The sequence below is a fragment of the Urocampus carinirostris genome, chromosome 2, assembly GCF_059441175.1.
Source record: "Urocampus carinirostris isolate Australia breed hairy pipefish chromosome 2, RoL_Ucar_1.0, whole genome shotgun sequence".
NCBI lineage: Eukaryota > Metazoa > Chordata > Actinopteri > Syngnathiformes > Syngnathidae > Urocampus > Urocampus carinirostris.
The window spans coordinates 35,075,392-35,092,688 of record NC_142350.1 but is presented as its reverse complement, the minus strand read 5'-3'; the positions used below and the strand labels follow the sequence as shown (position 1 = coordinate 35,092,688).

The 17,297-nt window shown below is 40.8% G+C and overlaps 1 protein-coding gene across 3 annotated transcripts in view; it reads left to right on the top strand.

Moving 5' to 3' along the window:
- LOC148371736 (low-density lipoprotein receptor class A domain-containing protein 4-like) overlaps nt 1-17,297 on the top strand; it is a 270,745-nt gene that overhangs the window by 89,000 nt on the left and 164,448 nt on the right. For all 3 annotated transcript variants that reach the window (XM_088326299.1, XM_088326298.1, XM_088326300.1), the window contains one exon: nt 12,172-12,312. In XM_088326299.1, the coding sequence (XP_088182425.1) occupies nt 12,172-12,312 (141 nt within the window). The remainder of the gene's footprint in view (nt 1-12,171; nt 12,313-17,297) is intronic.

The window sequence follows — 17,297 nt, the reverse complement described above, 5'->3', positions numbered from 1 at the left end:
ACAGAATGGTACCCTAGAAGTTACACGTCCGTAGCTCAAACAGGGAGCACGTAAGCAGGGGGGTGAGATTTTGTTAACACCTGCCAAAATTAACCACTGCACTCTGAATGTTGTCATTATACAGTTCAAAGTAAGACAAATTACAAATTTGTAAAAATATAAAAACGTAAATAAAACAATATATTAATTATGTAATAAATATGTTTATATTCACTTTGGCAGTAGTACATAGCAATTGCATAGAGTTTATGCTTTATGCTCAAGATTGTTCTAGATGGAAGCTCAGAGTGGTTTTGTTACAGTCCGGTTAGATTTACTCTTTTTCTTCCTCACACTTGTCACTCACTCCCTGGCTCACTCACTTGTCCCGATTACTCTCCAATCTTTCCACTCTCTTGACTATTTACCCTCTCTGTCTTCATGGCTCCGTGCTAGTTCGTTGCCTCTTTTGTCACGTTCCAAGCCTTCTCAGCACAGCCTTGTTGTTTTCCAGTGTACTGAACCTTAGCCTCCTTTCCTGACCACGAGTTCTGCATGCCCAACATTTTGACTGTCGCCTTTGCCAAAGTGAGTTTACCAGATCACTTACCCCTTGCCTGCATCTGGACTACGACTGCTGCCTCTGATGATCTTGATATTGTTTCCTCGATTTCTGACTCCCCTTGTACCGAACCCTGTCCGATAAAGACATCAATTGCTGCACTAATCCCTGTTTCCTTACTGTGTTTTCTCACCACCCCGAGTGGGTCCTTGACAGGTAATGGCTCTTGGGAAGAAGCTGTTTGGAGTCATGTTTGAAAGTTCTTAATACACTAACTTTATTTAAGATAATCAAGAGGAATTACTTTACAGAGTTGTAATATGGAGTTGAGGTGTTAAAGGGAGTTTTTTTCTGATTAGTCTGGGCACAATTGAGGTACAGAATCAAGCTGTCAGTCACAGATATGTAGTAAAAACAGCTGAAATTCACTTTCATACTAGGAGGGTGGGCTATGACAAACACAAAACTTAAGAGGCTTTTAACTACAAACCAAAAACAACAGAAAACAGGCAAGTCAAGTCACATTTATTTGTATAGCCCTTAATCACAAGATGTCTCAAACTACTGCATAGGTTACAATTACAACATCCCCTGATCTTAAACCAACATGCGGTCAAGGAAAAACTCAAAACCTCAGCACAAAGAAAATAAGAAACCTTGAGAAGATATGTGGATATGTCTCATGCATCATTAAGTAAATAGAAAATTAAAAATGTATGAAAAGGTTATATTCATTCAGTGTTAATGTTCTTTCCTGTTTAACTTTACCAGTACTTTTCTTCATAATGGCGGATTACCCATCTATTGATGCTTTATTCAAAAGGAGAAGTACATAGGCTTCATTTATAAGTTAAGGTACGACAATAGAATATTTTTTTCAATGCTACAGTTTTATATATTGCTTTTTTGCTCTACAAATCAAATGATGAATGGTTGTAGTTTCTTGTATTCGTAAAACGGACCGTACCTCATCAGACCCAAACCTCACCGCAAGTCACTGAAATGAACTCCAAGTATTTGTTTTTGGGACCGTTGAATGATAATATTTCTATTGGTTTCAGCTTTCACATATCAATTTAGCTCAGTTTCATCCTACTTTAAATAGTCCGATTGAAATGTGATTTTTTTTTCAGTTCTGAAAAAAAAGGATTGTGTCTTTCTTTCCTTATTCAATTGCAGCCTTTTCTCCCCCTGGTCATATTAAATCTGGAAGCACTTCTGAAGTTTGTCTAAAGCACACTTACATCTACCTTAATGCTGATTTGATTTCCCCATCTGATTTTATGATTTGCAGCAATGACCTTTAAAGTAGCTTTTATGTACAGTGGCAATGTTCTTTTCATTTAATAGTGTGCTAATTTTTGGACCAATAAATGTAAGTATCTTCAGTTCTAGCTTGTAAGCGCCTCATTTGTCCTTCTGGCATTTTCATATCCCTGTACTTAACCTTTATGTATCTTGTATGTTTACAAAAAAGAACACTGCATAATTAAGTGTGCCAATGAGGGCTCTTACTGTATAATGCTTTACTTGTTTTCTTTTTCATGCCCTTGACCAAAAGTATTGACTAGGAGTGGGCCATACCGGGATTTATTTGGTATTCATCTGATCCAAATAAATACTGGGTAGCATCAATCGATTTCTTTTAACTAACTACGATTAAATCTTTAACAGTATAAAAAAATAAATATAAATAGTTCTATTGCAACGGTTTCAAGTCAATAGTCAAACAGAAATAAAGCAGCAATGTAGGGAATATGACAATATAACAAAGTCAACATGACAACTATAATACTTTCCATTACATACTATTTTGAAAATGAAGTCAAAGTCCAAATAGAATGACTCTGCGCTTTTAGGTCTATTACCATATATCTCTGAGTAAAACACACAATAAGAGAGACACGCGTCACCAAGATATTCTTATGAGGAGATGCTTCACAGTCAAAGCCTCATTCACATCTGACCAAAACTGCTCCAGCTCCCCTATTTTATTACAAACAATTGAATCACAGGGTCACTGAGGGAGGAGAGATTAACATAGCCAGAGGACAACATCGTAAAACAGGAAACATCAAACAGACCGTAGAAAAATAAACATGACAATGCGGCAGCTTCTCTTCTCAGGTGAATGGTTGAGTGGTTCACAAGGTGATACAACTCTTTGAAGCAAGGAACTGTCAGAACCAGAACAGATACAGAACCCAATCGCGTGACGATCTCACACAAGCCTTTTTTTTACGGGAAATAGGGAGTCATGCACGTTAAGAAGCCGGTGTGTCGTGGAAGGAGAGGAAGCCAGAAACAGACGAGACCTATTCCAATTGCCCGAGTTGATATCAGACAGATGGGGTCGATACCGGACAGGAAGTGACAGATAGGATAGATAACGGCTTAGGATATCGAAAATTAACAGGAGAAACTAGACTGGAACGAAAACTGGAGAAAATAATAAACAGGACAAAAACGGAACTGAAACCCGAAATTAAACAGGACAAAAATAAACTGGAACAATACCGGACTGGAGATGTCACAGTAAAACAGAACCGAGTCAGAACCCACGTCTTGTGGGGCAGAAGTTCGTTTTACTGACAAAACAGCAAGAGAGCGCTGAGCTTAATATAGAAAGAAATCCAATCTCTCAACGAGCCGCAGCTGGCGTCCCATGGGCGGGCATGGCAACCGTAACACACACAGGCGGGGCCAATTGGACACCATGGCAACCATGACACACACGGGCGGGGCCAATTGGGCACCATGGCAAGCGTGACACACACGGGCACGGCCAATTGGGCGCCATGACAACCATGACAGGAACACATTTCACTCAATTATTGGAACCCTGTATAATTAGGACAATTATTATTTAAATTCAAATTCTAACATTTTAGTACATTAATAATAAACTTATTTACATTCATCCCATCATGCGCCATTAGAGCATCGCTTGTGTTGAGACGTGAAACTTGTTCTGGCCTGAGAGAGTAGAATGTTTTTCTGGGAACTTGCAGAGTCAGCAAATCAGCTTGTTTGGCAGTTTTCACATCTGGTATCACTTACCTGACTGCCCGATATCAATATTTGGACTGATTCATCACCATCAGTATCAGTATCGTAGATTGAAAAATAGACAAAGGAGATGGTGAAGTGGGAGAAGTGCCCCGGATATAATTTGAAAGTTATACGCCGTGATAGAGTGCAAGAAAAGTGGACAGGCAGAACAGATTAGAACGAAGAGGGAGGCACAAGCATGGCGAGGGAGACAATCGACTAAAAGATACGACAGCATGAGGAAAGGCGCGAGAGGGCAAATCACTGAAGCTTTACTAATTGCCCCTTGAAAAAAAGGGGGAAAGTCTCTTTTCGAAGAATACTCATGCTAGTTTGTATTTTCAATCCCCTCTCTGTTTCTTCAATTGCCTCCCCATCCTTCCGTGCTCCCTCCCGTTGCTGTCTAGACAAGACCGGAACAAGATGTTCTTGTTGTGAGAGGAAGAGGAGAACATGTAGTTCATTAAGTTGGGAAAAACACTGCAACCGCTACAAAGAGTTAGGCAGAGAAATGCTTGTTAGGAAGCCACTTCATTCTTCCGACTCGTCCGAGCCTGTTCAAGCGTCTACTACCTGCAAAGAAAGCGGTGTGCCGCCCCTAGAGGGAGCTGATTTTCAAAAGGATATTGTTGCTTGGGGCCCCGCGCGCACCTGATGCCAACCGTGGAGGCTTCTTTGGCTGCAGAATGCCAACTGTGTCGTGCCCCTGCACACCTGACGCGGTTTGCAGTTTTGCCGTTTTCCTCTTTTAGTTTTTTACGTCACATATTTTGGATTGTTACCATTCAAAATAACTAAGCTATAGTTAGATACCAATTACAAACACTAATGTGCCGATAGAAGAGGAAGATGAGGGCGAAAAAACGTGAGCCCTACATTTGACAGAGCTGTTGTGTCATTTGGGAACAAAAAGGCTTGATGAGCTGGGTCTTGGAAGTGGATGGCGGGAGAGCCGGTTCTCATCGGGACGCTATTTGGCTCTTGTGATTTGTCAAAATCTATTTTTTTCAGGGATTCTTTGCTTTTGACTTTAAATTTGTTCGGAATAAAAAAAAGTGAAAAATTGTATATGTGTTTTTCTTCATAGATTTACAAATATTTTAATTTACGTTTCTATTTTTTTTCAGTGTTACAGTTTTGTGCTATTTTCCTTATTTCACCCCTCTTTGTCATTGATAATAATACATAGACAGTACAGCAGCTGATTAGTAAGCTCATCCGTGTCACAGTTCTGAGGTCATGGATTCAAATTCGGCTACCAGCCTTCCTGTGCCGGATTTGCATGTTCCCCCCTTGCCTGTATGGGTCTTCTTCGGCTACTCCGGTTTCCTCCCACATGCCCAAAACATGCATCTCAGGTTAATTGGCTGGTTCAAATAGTTCCTAGCTGTGAATGAGCAAGTGAGTTGTCTGTGTCTGTGTGCTCTGTGACTGAAAGGCAACCAGTTCAGGGTGTCCACTGCCTGAAGATTCCTGGGATGGGCTCTGGTGCCCATGCAACCCTACTGAGAATAAGCGGTGCAGATAATGGATGGATTCATAATAATACATAATAAATGGTAATATATGGATCAAACCACCTGAAGAGCTCTTTTTAGTTAGCCAAGCTAAAAAAGTTTTCAAGAAAGAATCATAATTCCCATCCCTCCAACAGACCATTCGCTTCCTCTAAGATAAAAGTAAACTTGGAATAAGACGTCACTGTTTTGTATTTAGAGCTCATGTGTCAAATTGCAGTTTTTGGTGCTACCCTGCACACTTGAAGAATTTGCCGACCAAGCACCAAAATAATCTTAATTATAAAATGTCTCAAAGGACTGCACAGGCCACAATTATACCATCTCCTGATCTGAAACCAACATGCGGTCAAGGAAAAACTAAAAACCTTAACATCAGGAAAATAAGAAACCTTGAGAAGCGGCCACACAAGTGGTATCCCCTCGGCATCAATCATAAGCTATAGAATAGAGGTGTGTCTAAAGTCTGGATTAAAAACTGACGTTGCAGATTTTATCTCCAGAGGCAGAGGATTCCACAGCACCGGGGCCAGGATGGAGAACACTCTTGAGCCTACAAATTTCCTCTTGGCTCTTGGAGTCACAAGTAGACCAGCCTTATCAGGAGGCTCTGTGCAGGAACATAGAAGGAAATCAAGTCAGAGAGATTGGAGGCGGCAAGTCCATGCAAACATTTGTATGTTATTAAGAGAACCTTAGGGGCCGGTCACACAGCCGTTTGCGGCTGAATCACGGCTAAAATTTTGCGGGTTTTTTTTGCCCGTGGTTGCCCGGGATGGAAAATGCGCAAAATTGGCTAACCCGCTGTTCATCGGTGGTATGCCCGCAAAACAGTCGCCGGCGACTGTTCCACTTCCTCATCGCGTCATTTCTGCGTCATTTTCTCGTGTGGACCACGGGTATAAAAGCTCCCGAGCCGGTGTTGTGCCCAAATCCGACTCCTACGCAACACCCACACCGCCCCACCCCCTCGCGTGACTTTTTCATCCACGTTAACAAACGCATTTTGTAGAATACGATCGCACTTTATTGTTTAAATAAACGCGTTATATAGACTAGGATCTCCCAATTGTTATAAATAGCTCGCTTTATAGTTTGAATAAGCGTTTTATATAGAATACGATCGCTTTCGTTGGAAGCGCAGCGGAATGCGCGTTCACGCGAGGGGGGGAGGATTTACCGTTCGATTACGTTCACAACAAAAACAAAGACGGAATGGTTTAAGTTGTATTACATTTCCAACATTTGCAAGACGAAGTGGTTTTGGTTATATGTTCGCCATTACATTCCCTAGAGGTGAGATAAAACGAGGTAAAAGTGATTGAAGTAGCGAGGGGATGCAAATCTCGGCATCCGGTTAGACATCATAACCGCACAAGACTCAATCCCGTGAAGATCAAGATTTCAAGCTGTGGCATCATTTTTATTTTATTATCTTAAAGAAATATCAAATGGATAAAGACGAGGTCACTACGCTGACGGGGGGAGGCTGGTTATTGGTTATTGGCCTATCTGCTTTATTCATTATCCATTATCGAACAGTTCATGATACGCTACAAAGCTTAGGAGCCGGGAATCTCACTCTCAGCCAAAAGGCCAAGCTAAGGTCCTAGCATTAATGCCTTGCTACGACCATAGCGAATGCACCGAAAGATTTATTCGAAATGAAGAGAAACTACGCTGACGGTGATCCATGTTCACCCCCTTGACGTCACGCGCACAACTGACGTGTGCTCGGCATTCGCGCTGTTTATACGCGGAGAAAGGCGTTTGACTGTCACACGCGTAACAAGCTAATTTCACGTAATAACACCGCAATACAGGCGCAGAACATGCTATTACCATGCTCCACCCACGATTACCCGCTGAAATTTCCCGTCCTACCCATGTGTAAGCACGCCCTGGCCGCGGCCAGAGCACGTCGTTCCGCGTCATTTCCGTGTCATTTCCTCGTGTTGACCACGTGTGCGGCACGCGGTTTAACACGTGCTCAAACTTTTGAGCAGCTCAAAAGTTTTGAGCGCGGCCAACCACGTGAAAATTTCCGACCGCGAGTAAAGCACTGCTCTATCTCGTCTATATGGCGGTCTCAAAACGTCCAGAAATTTCTGGCCGTGGTTCAGCCTCAATAAGCTCGTGAAAGGCTGTGTTCCCGCGCCCTGGATAATTGAGCAGCGCCAAACAGTTTCGCGCTGCCACCCGCGCGCGAATTTCCGACCTCGTGTTAAGCACCGCTGTATCTCGTATGAATGGCGATCTCAATGCGTCCAATAGCGTCCGCCTCAAAGGCAGAAATTTCTGGCCGTGATTCAGCCGCAAATGTCTGTGTGACCGGCCCCTTAAAATCACATCTCAAACGGACCGGAAGCCAGTGCAAGTTAGCTAATATGTAAGTAATATGGTTAAACTTTCTTGCCTTGGTCAAAAGTCTCGATGCCACATTTTCAACCAGCTGCCAACCTTTGACATTTGAGAGGAAAACATTAGTGTGATCAACCCGAAAGGGAATAAATGCATGAAATATAATCTCAGCATCTAATTACGAAAGCATCTGGCAAATCTTTGCAATATTATGAAGGTGGAAGAAAGCAATTGTAGTTATACATTTCACTTGAAACTGAAATAATAATAATAATAATATGACAGTTTAAGATAAAATATAACACTTAGATTTTTGACCGAGTCACTATGAATGATATTAAATTTGTCAAGGTTTAGAGCAGTGTTGGAGAACAATACATGTCAACAAGATGAACCAACAATCAGCATACATATTGTTATTTTCTGGGTTAAGGCGCAAAAATGAAGTGGCATCCATATTTGTATCTTAGAAAGGCAGGTTTCCAAATTTCTACACCTTGAAGGAGCGATTGTCTCCAGAGGCAGATACAGTTGAGGGTAATTTGCATATCAATGGAAACTAATATTATACTTGCTGATATATACTTACAGATAATCTCACCAAGCAGAAGCATATGAATACTAAAAGGAATGGGGCTAGGGACAGAGCCCAGTGGGACGCCATCAAAATATTAAAAGGTCAGATTTCCCACAAAGATAAATCAACAATTTTTTGGTTACAAGCTTACACTTGATGATTCTAATCTTTATTATAAATCTGCAAAGGTTGGTCTTCTCCTGGAACTAGTAACATCCTTGTACGGGAACACAGTTGTAGATGCCCGGAGTGCACTTTTTTAAAGCTGTCCATCCCAGATGTGGGAGAACGGGTTTTATTCAGTTTATCAGGCATCTTAGGTAGTCCAATAAAGCAAGTAAATGGGTGTCTTCGGGGATAAATGCTGAGTCTTTCGAGGTCCTTCTTTTTGACAGTCTGTAGCTGGAAAGGAGGGGGGGGTGGATTTGTAGTTAAGGGTATCATCCTACACCCCAGATTAGTATTGATCCCATCTTTTCTTTCAAAATACCCAAATTTGATTCTCTGAAAATGACATGGTTGGCAGCTGCCTATATTAACAGTATCCAAAAATATCCACACAGTTTGATATAATACTTTGATATCTACTTATGATTCATACTTTTTTTATTAAAATGATATTTATGTACAATGCGCTTAAAGTGGGCACAAAGTTTTCAGTGCTTCTTTGGCAACAATTTCAACATTTTAGGCATGCGAGTGTCAGATACGAGTGTGACATTATGGGATGTCCATCTGTCCACTCGTTGCACTCTGAACATGAAAATGATTAGAGTGGCTGGAGAGGAATCTGACCAAATGTTTAACCATGTGGACAAATGAAGTGACTAGGGTAGAAGACTAAGTTCACTTCAGACTCCCAAAATACGCTCAGTGACATCAATAACTAAGATTGTTATTGTTTGTGCATAATATAAATATATTGTGAAAAAAATGCCTCATACAAGTGCAGCATAGTTTATTTCCTTTGATTTCTTCTTTTCAAAAATGTATCTGTGGACCATCATTGAGGTCTTTAAAAAAAAAAAAAAAAAAAAAAAAAGCACTTAATAAAAATATATTACCTGACCTTGCACATACACTGGTTTGAATAATGAAGAGAAATAAACTCAGGCACCATATACATGAAATTGTGAATATTACTTTTAGGTACCGTCAATTCTGGACTACAGAGTGTATTAATTAAAAGCCACCTGCTTAAATTAAAGAACGAAGCCCAAATTCTTTTTGTACCCGACACACTAAATTTTAAGACACAGGCTTAAACAGTAGAATAGAAATTAAATAATTCTCATCCATACATTTTAAGCTTGGTGCACACCTAACGCCAACAGCTTTGGAAATATGGCTTCAACGCCTTTGGGTGCAGAAAGCCAACAGTGCTGGTCCCCCGTTTTCAGCTGTCAGGTCAAGTCAAGTCATGTTTATTTGTATAGCCCTTAATCACAAAGAGTCTCAAAGGGCTACACAGACCACAGAATATTTGCCGACCACAGACTATTATGACACCATCCCCTGATCTAAAACCTACATGAGGGCAAATAATACACAGATACACAGATTTTGTCAACATAAAATATAGGTTATTCATAGGCTGTGCGTTGGAGCTGGGAGACCCTCTACAGCGCATCTTCAACCTGAGCCTGGAACAGGGGAGGGTCCCCCAGCTGTTGAAAACATCTTGCATCATCCCAGTCCCAAAGAAATCAAGATCTGAGGAACTCAACGACTTCAGGCCGGTCGCCCTGACATCACATGTGATGAAAACCATGGAGCGGTTGCTGCTGCAACACCTAAGGCCACAGGTCTGAAAAAGCTGCGGTCAATCCTTGACAATTCATCACATCCACTACACAGCATCATCTCCAAACGGAAGAGCAGCTTCAGCAACAGACTGCTGTCACAGTCTTGTTCCACGGACAGACTGAGGAGATCATTTCTTCCTCATGCCATGAGGCTCTTTAACTCCACCCGGGGGAGTAAAAGCCCACATTAAACCTCACCCCCTCATTGCATATTACCGTATTTTTATTAGTATGTATTTTATGTAGCACTATCTAAATACTTTAAGGGGATGAATAAAGTATCTATCTATCTATCTATAGAATAGAAGTGTTTTAAGCTTAGATTTAAAGATGTCAACTGAGGTTGCAGATCGAATCTCAGTGGGAAGAGCATTCCACAGCACCGAGACCCGAATAGAGAATGCTCTCGAACCTGCGGATCTCTTCTTGGCTCTTGGGATCACTAGTAGACCAGCATTTTCAGAGCGAAGGCTCCAGACCCAAACATAGGGGGAAATTAAATCTGAAAGATATGAGGGAGCAAGTCCCTGCATGATTTTTTTCTACCTTAAAATCGTTTTAAGCTAACAGGGAGCCAATGCCGGTTATCTAAAATTGGGCTAATGTGATCAAACTTTCTTGTCTTAGTCAAAAGCCTCCCTGCAGAATTTTGTACCAGCTGAAGGCTCTTGATCTTGGAATTCGGGAGACCGGAGAGTAGTGCATTACAGTAATTGAGACGGGAGGTAACTAACGCATGAACTATAATCCCCGCATCCGACTGAGACAACATAGGGCGAATTTTAACAATGTTGCGAAGATGGAAAAAAGCTGTTCAAGTGATAGTCTTCACGTGTGTTTGAAGGGACAGATCGGGGTCAAATATGACACCTACATTTTTGACGGAATCACTCTGGGTGATATTACATTTGTCAATGTTCAGAGCAGTTTTTGAGAACAAGTCCCGGCGTTTAAATGGACCAATAACTAACATTTCTGTGTTGTTTTCCGTTCTGCTCCGAGTTGTTTTTGTGACCATTCAAGATGGTGATTACAAATACGAGCACATGTTTACTACTTCGCTCCAAGAAAACACAAGTTAGGGCTGTGTCACGTAAAATGTGAACCTTATATATGACTTCAGCGCCATGGCAACCATACTGCAGAGAATAATGCCAGATTGCAACACAGACGTCTTTTTGTATTGTTGTCTTTGGTGGTTGACACGGTGATGGACCAAATTGCACTTCTTGAGGATTAAAGGAATGCAGTGACCTGACATTGACATCAGAGAAAAGTGTAGTATTTTTGATGGATAACACCCACTGCTGTTCAATTCAGATGTATAAATTGAGGACTTGATTTGTTGATAAAAAATACTACATATTGTGAGTATGTTGTAGATATTCAATAAAGTAGTGTCAAACCTCACGTTCTGCTCTTGTTATGTTTTGCATGAATTATGTTGGCAAAAACATTACCTCGTTTCTCATGAAGGCGGTCATACATGTTTCCAGATGGCACCCAATTGTTTTGTATTTACAGTAAGAGTGGGCAATACTGGAAATTTGGTATCGATCCGATCTAAGTAGGTTAATAGTAGTTTCGATTGATGGAAATGGCATGATCATTGAATGATTATTCAGGAATAGGAACAACTTTACATTATTGGTTGCAGCTCGTTCCCTTCATCGGGTGAGCTTTTCTCATGTTTTTTAATGTAAATGTGTGGTGTTGCCACAGTAGCAATTACACATTTTTCCTTTTCTGCAGTTGAACTAAAATCCACAGCGCACTACACCTCTCATTCAGCCCTCTCATTCTGCCTACAAGGGAGAATGAAGCAGTAGTTTAAGTAGGAGGAGGTGCTAAAAGTGTGCCTATCATTCTCACTCATTTAGGCATAAACTAGAAAGTGGTCGAGGCCACTGGGCGTGAGAGAGAAGGGCTACTCTATTAACATAGGAAAGCGGCACTTTGAGGAAATTGGTCTTGGATAGAAGTATTGTTCCCACAACAACAGTATCGATCTAATCCAAATACTTGCTTTGTATCAATAATATTTTAACGGATCAGCCTTTCCATAATTTACAGTGCATGTGTTGTGGAAAATAGCAGGTCGCCATTTTCAATGATGCTACAGTATTTAAAGCTGCAGTGTTTGAAATATAGCAAAAAGGTAGCAGTTTGTTGGTATTTGGTTCTGTGATCATGCACTAAAAACAATTAATACATTTTTCAATTAAAAATAACGTTGCCCTTCCTCCTGCGGCACAATGTATTTCGAAGTGATTATAAGTAAGGCTGTTCTTTTGATGTCATTTCCCCTTTGCTGAACAGAGTGCAAGTTCCAGTGCACCAATGGGAATTGTTTGCGTCTGGGCTCACTGATCTGCAACCAGCTCAATAATTGCGGCGACAATAGCGATGAGGAGAACTGCCCATTGGTCACCGAGCACCCACCGCCGGGCATCTTCAACTGTGAGTGTTGCCGGATGCTGTTGTATTCCCTTCTTCCTTCTCCTCACGCATTTACAACTCTCTGGGGAATGTTTAATGTGATTTTAATGAGGTTTATGCTGTGAGTGATTGTGCTTTCTATTAAATGGTCTGGATTCTTGATACATAAAAAGCGATTATTGAATAGGTGTCTTTTTTAGGAAATGAAAAATGCAAATTGCAGAAAATCAATACGGCTATATTTTGTCTCGAGTCTCGTTGCAATATGTATATTAACACAGAGACATCGGGAATCAATACTGCACGTTCATTCTTTCAAAGTTTCCTGGCACATGTGAAAGCTGGTCCTTGTTAAGCAGTGCACACACATTTTAACCAGGCATGGCGTTGGTAGAAACTGGAATTTCTCTTGATATTAGAAGGAAAAAAGAGTCATACAACTGCTTCATAAACATGTTTGCAAAATATAAGCATGGATTCAATTTTGAAGGAAAATGTTTTTAAACCAGTGTGCCAGGCAGTTACAAAGGTCAGAAGCTGATGCCAAGTTTCTTGTAGCATCGCATCTCCAGGGCCTGGATTTTCCCTTCCATGTCCATGTCTCGCAAGCATAAAGGAAGATGGAAGACCTGTTCTAGTCCCTCTAGATGGGTTCAAGTCTGGCAAGGGCAGCTGTGGTTTGGGCTACACTGGCTATGATTTCTGGTCCTGGAACCCTGTTCTGATATGACAGCTCCAAAATATTTAAATTTAGTCACAGGTTTAAGCTCTTGGTGGTTGATGGTGATGTTTTTGGTGATTGTTGGTCATTACTTTAGTTTTTTTTCTGTGCTGATTTCCATCCCATACTGGGTTGATACTTTGTCCAGGCGATTAACTAGATCTGAGTTCCTGTTGTTCTCCTGCTAGTCTGGCAATAATCTCCGCAAAACTGAGACTAGTGACGCTATGTCCCCCAATGGACTGTACCTACATGTTGTTAAGTCACAATCCTCTCCAAACATGGATAGAGAATGTAGCCTTGCCTCTCAATGACTGTGGTTTGAACCTGCGCTCCAATGGTACCACTGACTCTAAATGTTGCTTCAAAATGTTTTTGACGAAACATACTCATTTTATATCGGGGATTCACGAAAAACAGAGTGAGTGGGAAACATTTTTTTGGGGTGTAAAAGCTGTTGGGATTTGTGGGTTGGCCCCGAATGCAGACAAACAAGTAGAGTTAAAAAGTTTGTTGGGGAAAACAGGGTATGAACATAGGGTTTACAGGGTGCTTGGAATCCTTTAAAGTGTTTGAATTCTAAGATTGAAAAGTTCTTGAAATTGGGTGAAGTGATTGTAAATGCTTTAAATTGTTGCTATGTTTCTCGACAAGTTCGCCTTAAAATGTGGCTGACACTTTTCTCTGTCTTTTGCCATTTCATTTCTTGTTCCATCAGCAGCTGGTATTTGTTCGGCATGGTCCTATGAAGTGTCATTGCACTCAAGAGGACAGGTGCATACTGCACCCTAACAGTCAAGTCGAGTCAAGTCATGTTTATTTGTATAGCCCTTAATCACAAAGAGTCTCAAAGGGCTGCACAGATCGAAGACTATTGCAAACTATTATTACAGACTATTATGACACATCCCCTGATATTGGCAACATAAGATACAGGTTATTCATATGCTATAGAACAGAAGTGTGTTTTAAGTTTAGATTTAAACATTTCCACTGAGGTTGCAGATCGAATCTCAGGGGGAAGAGCATTCCACAACACCGGGGCCCGAATGGAGAACGCTCTCGAACGGATCTCTTCTTGACGCTTGTGATCACTAGTAGACCAGCATTTTCAGAGTGAAGGCTCCAGACCGGAACATAGGGGGAAATTAAATCTGAAAGATATGAGGGAGCAAGTCCATGCATGATTTAGTTTACTACCAACAGAACCTAAAAATCACATCTTAAGCCAATAGGGAGCCAATGCGGGTTAGCTAAAATCGAGGTAATGTGATCACACTTTCTTGTCTTGGTTAAAAACCTCGCTCAGCATTTTGTACTAGCTGAAGGCTCTTGATTTTGGACTTTGGGAGACCGGAGAGTAGTGCATTACAGTAATCAAGACGGGAAGTAACAAACGCGTGAATTATAATCTCCGCATCCAACTGAGACTGCATAGGGCGAATTTTAGCAGTGTTGCGAAGATGGAAAAAAGTTGTTCTAGTAATAGTCTTAACGTTTGTTTGAAAGGAATAACATTTATTACGGTCCATGCAAAAGAATAAGGGAGCGTTGCCCACTGGTAAATAGTAATAGGAAGACCTACCTGCAGCTAAAAATGTAAGCTATATGGGAAAGAATTGTCTCAAAAACAAATATGTTTGCGATCTATCATGTTCTAAAATTATGTTTTGATAAATGGACATGCAAGATGAAAAATCACATCTGTAAATCGCAAAAATATTTGTGACACTGCAAAATATATGATTCACATCTGACTTGAAAATTACATTCGAAAGTACTCAAATTAATTAATTTGGCCATAAATAGGGTGTATGAAACCGGTGAACAAAAGGCATTTTGCATATGAAAGGAGGGAGGGAAAATTTACAGACAAAAACCACAGTCCGAATAAAACTCACGGCTGGAAAGAAACAAGTCTTGGTTGATTAGAGGCAGGCATACAGTAACAGGTAGGATGTCCACTTGGAGAGAAAACAATCCGATGAAAGAGTCTATCGGTGCAGTCATTTTTTACTGGGTCCTTAGTGAGAGTAAGATGTAGATGTTTGGGGGCAGGTTTTGGGAGTCTCCTGTCCAATTGTGCATTGGCACCCTTTGGCGAAACTGTGGCATGCGGGATCATGACAGAAAGCGCTAATACACAATTGTCGGTATACCTTGAAAAATCAGTGAAAATACTCAGCTGGCACTTGTAGATCCTCTTTTGGGAAAATGGCTGCCACTCAAAGAGTTAATTAAAGTACAGCACCAAATAAAAACATGTTCCCTTAGATCAAATGCGCCCACTCTGGCATTGCATCCCACCCCCTTATTTGAGAAGTAGTGTTGTAAGTGTACATGTAAGGAAAGGATGTGAAAAGCAGAGGACAAGCGGTAAGAGGAGTTGTTTGAAGACTTAAAAAAAGGGAGGAAGGGGTGCAAGGAGAGCGTCTAGACAGCATTCATGATCCATCTGTCTGCCACTGCCACCAAAATAGCCAGGGGCTACAACAGGACGGCTAACTCCATCACCACACAAGCATTTTCTTCCTCTATCATCCTTTTCTTTTACATCCTCACATTCTTTTCTTCTCTTTCTCAGTCTACTGATTTCTCACTTTTCTAATCCTCCGCCACTCTTTATGGAGCTCGCTGCCGCCCTCCTTTTATCTTCCCTTCTCTCCCTCCAGCACTCATCTCTCGCTATCTCTCTGGCAACAGCAAAAAATTACAATGATTGTACAGCTTTCCCATAATGTTGGCTGCAGGCGCATTTACATTCGCTCTAGACAGCTAAATATTTTAAGTACCCAGCGCAGGGTTTGTGTTAGCTGTAATTGAACAGAGAAGTGATGAGAAATCCGGCTCTTTTTTGAGAATTGGTTCTTTCGGCTCAGTTCATTCCAGAGAGCTCCCAAGTGGCTCTTCTGATTGTTTTTGTTACATTAGTCTCTTTATTATCTATTATTATATAACGGTGTGCACAAAATGAGATCGAAAGGCTGAGCCAGAGTCTGACATGCTTTTTGGCCTGGATCGGGCTCGAAATGTCAATCATAACATTTGGGTTAGGCCGGGCTTCTCTCTCGCTGACTTTTTTTTCCCATAAATGTATTTTTTTTTAAATACATACTAAAATGACTAGACTCTTACAATGGCAATTCAAAGAACTCCCTCCTGTCTCTATTATCCACATGTCATTGATCTTTTTTGTCTCTCTGCCATTTTCTATCTTTAAGTGCCATGCTAGATTCTTAAGGATGTACTGCTGCTATGGTTTAAAGCCTTCAAAATGAAGGACGTCCTTAAAATGTCCCCGTCAAAAATATGTCAATGATGGAAAATTGTCGCCTAACGTAACCTCTGCAGACACGGATTACATAAAATATGTAAATGTATATACCATCATGTTTAACTTAGCATTTGTTACAAAACACAGGCTTTAATTTGTTATCTTAAATTTCCTTCTTCCGAGTCTTTACAAACAAAATCTAAAATTTGGGGTTTGCTTCAGCCTCGGTCCTGCAAATCAACTTCATTCGTTGGGCTCAAGCTGGGTCGGGCTTTAATTGATAGTTATTACATGACGTTAAGCGCATCTCCAAATGTAAACAGTCAGCCATATTTAATGGGTCAACCAGACACAGTTCTATTCTCTCTTGGATCTACACTAATTTTGCCAAGTAATGTTATTTGTATAGCCCTTAATCACAAGGAGTCTCAAAGAAGTGCACAGACCACAGACTTTTGCAAACTAAAGACTGGTATTACACCATCCCCTGATTTAATACCTACATGAGGGCAAGGAAAAACTCAAAAACCTCATCATGAGGAAAATGAAGAGGAATATGTAAGGAGTTGTTTTTTATCTGATTTTACCGTTTACTTCTAAGTACTGTTACCTGGTGAGTAAAAGCCAGAGCAAAAACCTCACTTGCAATACTGGGATGTAGATTACGTGATAGAAACTATCAAAATCTGCTGCTGTCAGTTGGGCTGCATTTTTAAAGCCCGATCTGCACTCCTTAAACATTCAAACAGAAGTGAAAATAAAAAAGGATGCAGTTTTTGTACGAGTTCCTGAAATCCTTGAAAATACATGAACTTCAATGTTATGTTTTCAAGTATTAAAGTGCTTGAATTTTGGGTAAAGTGCTTGTAAATGCCTGCAATTGTTGGCATGTTTTTAACATGCCTGCTTATAAATAAGGTTGACACTGCTCTCACGTGGATTCACATTGATATGCGGCAGTTGCAATTTGTTGCACGGCATTGTCCTATGAAGTTTCATCGCCCCCTAGAA